At 64.0% G+C, this 5,313-nt stretch overlaps 1 protein-coding gene and 1 long non-coding RNA gene across 2 annotated transcripts; both read right to left on the bottom strand.

Moving 5' to 3' along the window:
- Positions 1-713: 713 nt before the first annotated feature.
- LOC129200609 (basic proline-rich protein-like) lies at positions 714-3,293 on the bottom strand. Its single transcript, XM_054811922.1, has 5 exons — positions 3,278-3,293; positions 2,453-3,081; positions 2,101-2,362; positions 1,645-1,732; positions 714-1,152 (listed from the first exon to the last, which is right to left on the bottom strand). Exons 1-5 carry the CDS (start codon positions 3,291-3,293, stop codon positions 777-779), a joined length of 1,371 nt encoding a protein of 456 aa, XP_054667897.1. The 3' UTR covers positions 714-776.
- Positions 3,294-3,760: 467 nt separating this feature from the next.
- On the bottom strand, positions 3,761-4,949 carry LOC129200611 (uncharacterized). The gene is made up of 2 exons (XR_008575000.1): positions 4,558-4,949; positions 3,761-4,184 (listed from the first exon to the last, which is right to left on the bottom strand). It is a non-coding gene; the product is annotated as an uncharacterized LOC129200611 (long non-coding RNA).
- Between the last annotated feature and the right edge of the window lie 364 nt (positions 4,950-5,313).

The raw sequence follows: 5,313 nt of genomic DNA, 5'->3' as shown, positions 1-5,313 counted from the left end.
GGGGGCTGCGGCTGTGGGGAGCGGGGGTGTGGAGGCTGGGGCTTAAATACTGCTGCAACTACAGAGAATAAAGAACTCGTGCTGGTTTGTGATGGTCCTGTAAGCACGCTGTGTAACCGTAACGGTGCGATAATAAAGTGTAATCCAATGCAATAAAGCTTTCCCCGGGGGTGGGTGGGTGCTGCCCCCAGTGCCCCGGGGCCGGTTCCTCCCCGCGGGAGGTGCCCCCTGCCCCCGCCCAGTTCCCAAGCACTCCCTGCCCGGGGCCCTGGGCTGTGGGTGGGTGCCTTCCCTCTTCCCCCTCACACAGGGGCCAGAGGAGCAGCAGCCCCGGGGGGTGTTTCCAGCCAGCCCCCCCAAGCGAGGACTAAGTGCTGTGTTTGGGGCTGAACAGCTCAGTCCTGGGGTTCAGCAGCTCAACCCAAAAAAGAGACTAAGTGCTGCGTTTTCAGAGCTTGGAAATGGAGCCCAGTGCTGCGTTTCTGGGCCTGAAAACAAGCTGGTGGGGGGTGGTCTGCAGGGTGTTGGGGCTCAGAACCAGCCCAAGCGCTGCCTTTAGGGGCTGGGAACTGGAGCCTGAGCAGCCCTTCCCAGCCCCCAAATGCCAGCTCTGGGGGTGGGGGGGAAGTCGGTGGGTGGGTGGGGCAGGGCTGCGGGACCCTCACCGGAGGTGGGGGTCCGGTCGCGTTTGCCCCCGAAGTGCGGGACGCTGGCATGCACCAGGCCGAACTCAACGTCTGAGATAGTCTCTGGGCAAAAATGGGGGCACCGAGGCTTTATTCAAGGGGCAGACAGGGGTGGTACTTGAGCGATGACAGTGATTGATTTACGACCTCATCACCAGCCCCCAGAGCTGGGGAGCAGCTCTGACTCCGAGCTGGGGGCCCATCAGCAGGAGGGGAACCAGCCGAGCATCCGGCGCCTGGAGCTGGAAGCAGCAGGAGCTCACGCAGGGCTCGAGCGTCCATTGGGCAGAGCTGGGAGGAGCTGTAGGGCTGGAGCTGTGAGAAACGGGAACGTCCGGTGTCTCGGCTGGGCCGGAGCTGGACAAAAGCCCCCGGGGCTGTCAGGAGCAGGAGCGTCTCTCGGCCGGAGCGGGCAGGGGTGGGACGAGGTGGGACGTCCATCGGCCGGAGCGTGGAGGAGCCGGAGCTGCAACAAGCCGGCGGGTCCCTGAGCCCGTGCGAAAGGCGAGCTGGAAACTGCGACAGAACGAATGCTGCCTGGGGGTCGGAGCTTTTCCCTGGGCCCCCCCCAACCCCACGTGACCCCCAGACCCAAGCCGAGGACACCCCAGAGAAGACCGACCCTTCCGTGACAGCGGGCACAAAGCCACGGCCGGAATCCAGCAGAACCCCCTGCGGGACGCGGGTTTGGAGCGGCGACCATGGACACCCCGCCCCCCGCCCCCTGCCCCCGCACGGGACAGGCACGGAGCGGTGACCCGAGCAGCGGCGGTGACCGAGGAGCCCAGCCCTTAACGGGGGCGATTCCGTCGCTCCGCACAGCCGCATTTACCATATTTACGGCAAAAATGAGGGACTGAACCCCCTGGGTAACGCCGTGCTGAGCAGCCTGGGCTCCCGCCTCGGCCGGGGAGACGGGGAGCGAGACAGCTCGTCCGTCGGCCGGAGCGTCTCTTACCTGGAGCGGGCGGCATCGGGAGCCGAAATCACACGGGGCTGGAGCTGCAGCTGCAGCCATGCGGGGCTGGAGCGTCCATCAGCCGGAGCTGGAACAAGCCGGAGCTTTCCTGAGGCCAGAGAGGGCAGCAGCCCGGGTTCCCCTCAGCCGGAGCTGTCGGAAGCAGCAGCAGCAGCAGCAGCATCTCTTCCCCGCAGCGCCCAGCACCGGGAGCGCAGACGCCTCCGGGCCGGAGCCGGGGCCGAAGCGCCGAGCGCGGGGCTGGAGCCGAGCTGGTGCCGAGCCGGAGCGTCCCTGAGCGGAGCTGGGCCAGGCGGGAGCTGCAATGAAGCGCGTGGGAGCCTTGGGCTGCACGGCCAGCCCCGGCGGGCAGAGGGCCGGGGCCGGGCAGGGAGACAGGGCTCCCCGGGCGCCAGACCGCCCCCCCCCAGCCCCGGAACCCCCGGCGTCCCTCACCTGGGCTCGGTGCTGCCGCTCCCGGTCCCTCGGCGCGCTTCGCCGCCCCGCCGGGCCCCGGCTCCGTGCCCGGGAGGGAGACAAGGGCATGGCTGCCGGGACCCGGAGCCCAGCTTGTGCCCCGCGCAGCCGCGGGGGCCGCTGCCGGGAGACTCGAGGGGTCGCGGCCCCGCTGCAGTAGCCCCGGCAGCCGCTGTCGGTGTGCCGGGGAGAGCGGGCAGGGGCTCCGCAGCGAGGCCGGCCCCGGTTCCCGTTCAAGCCCCTAAAGCCGGGAAGGGCCTCAGCTGCCGCCGGGACTGCCCGGGCCGGGCGCCCTCCGGGAGCGGGGCTGAGAGGGAGAACGGGGCGGGACCCGGAAACCGCGACTCCTTGCGGGTCGGCTCTCCCGGAGCGGGTTCAGCGGGGCCGGAGTGAAAGGGCGGGCCGCGATTGGGCGGCGCGGAGATGGACGGGATGGGGCGTGGCCGGAGGGATAGAGCGGGCCGGGATTGGGCGGCGCGGAGATGGGCGGGGCACGGGTGGGCTGGTCGGGGGTGGGGGCGGGGCCCGAGAGGGTAGAGCGCTTGCGCGGGCCGGCGGCGCTGTCAGTGTGTGGCGGCGGCCGTGGGGAGCGGACGTGGAGCTGGTGCTGCTGCCGCCCCGCGGGCTGAGGAGCGCCGGTGAGCCGGGCCGGGGGGGGCGCTGGGAGCGGGGCGGCGGGCAGTAGTGTCCGGCCGTGGGCCCCCTGCGTCTGACCGGGCCCGAGCCACTGTGCGGGCGGGTTCGCGGTGTGTTCCGGGGGCGGGAGCCTTGCGGTCGACGGCGCCGGGCGGGAGGTGGTCGGGGAGACGCGGCCCGGGCGGGCGATGCGATGCGCTGGGACGGGGGTGCCGCTTGGGTCCGTGCCCGGCGTGACAGCCAGGTCGCGTTCTGTTGGCTCTTCCCCGCTTGTGTCGGGCAGCGGCGGCCGGAGCGGCGCCGAGCGAGGAGGGGCGCCGGCCGCTACACGGGGCGGGTGCCGAGCCCCAGCGGGGGTCGGGTGGGGGGTCGGGGCGCGGCCGGGCTGCGTGGGGGTTCCCGGGCCCGGCTCCCCGCGGATGTTGCCGCGAGTGGGGGGGTGGGGGGAGGGGGGCGTGCTTGGCTTTTAAACAATACTGTAACTAGTACTGCTAATAAAGCTATTGTGTTGGTTTATTACAAGAAGTGTAATGCATAACGATAATTGAAAAATCAAGTGGAATAAAGTGCAATAAAGCTTTCCCTGTCTGGGTGGGTGCCTGCAGTTCCCAAGCACTCCCTGGGCTGTGGCCCCCCTTTCCCTTCACACATGGGCCACAGCAGCAGCCTCAAGGGTGTTTCCAGCCCCCCAAAGGAGAAGGAAGTTCTGTGGTTGGGGCTGAACAGCCCAGCTCAGTCCTGGGGTTCAGCTGCTCCAAAAGTCCCCAGAGTGCTGTGTTTCTGGGCCTGAAAACAAGCTGTGAGGGGGGGGTTGGGGCTCAGAACCAGCCCAAGTGGGGGCTTCTGGGACAGGGAAGAGGTGGCCCAGTGGCTGCTCCCAGCCCCCAAACACTGGGGGGGGGGGGGTGTGGCAGGGCTGTGGGACCCTCACCAGAGGTGGGGGTCTGGTTTTAGTTGCCCCTGAAACATGGGATGCCAGCATGCACCAGGCCAAACTCCCCTCTGAAATGGGGACACACACAACAGGAACACTTTATTCAGGGGACAGACACAGTGGGACAGTTTTGATAGTTGAGTGATGACAGTGATTGACTTACTACCTTATCAACAGCCCCCAGAGCTGCTGTGAGAACACGGAGGCAACAGGAAGATGTAGAGCTGAGGCTGAGCTAAACACTGCAGGGCTGAAGCTGAAACAACGCAGAGCTGGAGCCGTAAGAAAGTCTGTGAGGCTGGGGGGTGAAATAAAGAGTGGGGGGGGGGTGGGAGGGGAAACAGCACAGGCCTGGAGTGGAAATCCTGGGGTTCAATAGCTACTGTAGGGTGGGAGATGAAATCAGGATGGCAGGGTTGGAGCTGAAATCACTGCTGTGGGGCTGCGGCTGAGATGTGACAGAGCTGGAGCTGAAGAACGACTGCAGCTGGAGCTGAAACACCAAACCTGGAGCTGAAATCACTCAGAGCTGGAATAAAAACTGTAGTGCCGGGGCTGAAATGTCTGATGTGGGGCTCGGGCTGAAGAATGACTGCAGCTGGAGCTGAAATACCAAACCTGAAGCTGAAATAAAAACTGTACAGCTGGGGCTGAAATCTAACAGAGCTGGACTAAAAACTGTAGGGCCGGAGCTGAAATCTAACAGCTGAAATACTGAACCTGGGGCTGGAGCTGAAAGAAATCCTTCAGGGCCAGAGCTGAAATAAATACTGTACGGCCAGAGCTGAAATCACTCAGAGCTGAAATAAAAACTGTAGGGCCAGGGCTGAAATCACTGCTGTGGGGCTGGAGCTGAAATACCAAACCTGGAGCTGGAGTTGAAATCAAAACTGTAGGGCTGGGGCTGAAATCACTCAGAGCTGAAATAAAAACCACAGGGCCTGAGCTGAAATCACCCAGAGCTGGACTAAAGATGGCAGGGCTGGAGCTGAAATCACTGCTGTGGGGCTGGAGCTGAGCCAGGACAGAGCTGGGGCTGAAGAACGACTGCGGCTGGAGCTGAAACACCGAACCTGGAGCTGAAATAAATACTGTAGGGCCAGAACTGAAATAAAAGCTGTGGGGCTGGGAATGGAGCTGGAATAAAAGCTGTGGGGCTGAAATCTCTGGAGCTGGAATCAAGATGGTAGGGATGGGGCTGCAATCACTGCTGTGGGGCTGGGAGTGGAGCTCAAATCTAACAGCTGAAATACTGAACCTGGAGCTGAAAGAAATCCTTCAGGGCCAGAGCTGCCATAAGAACTGTAGGGCTGGGGCTGAAACATGACAAAGCTGGAGCTGAATAACAACTGTGCCTGGAGCTGAAAGAAATCCTTGAGGGCAGGGGCTGAAATACAGAGTGTAGGGCCTGAGCTGAAATCACCCAGAGCTGGACTAAAGATGGCAGGGCTGGAGCTGAAATCACTGCTGTGGGGCTGGAGCTGAGATGTGACAGAGCTGGGGCTGAAGAACGACTGCGGCTGGAGCTGAAACACCGAACCTGGAGCTGAAATAAATACTGTAGGGCCAGAACTGAAATCACTCAGAGCTGGAATAAAAACTGTAGGGCTGGAGCTGTGTGG

The sequence above is a fragment of the Grus americana genome, unplaced genomic scaffold (genome assembly GCF_028858705.1).
Source record: "Grus americana isolate bGruAme1 unplaced genomic scaffold, bGruAme1.mat scaffold_345, whole genome shotgun sequence".
NCBI classification, from domain to species: domain Eukaryota; kingdom Metazoa; phylum Chordata; class Aves; order Gruiformes; family Gruidae; genus Grus; species Grus americana.
Note: the sequence above shows the minus strand (reverse complement) of the source record. Positions and strands in the feature narration are given on the sequence as shown.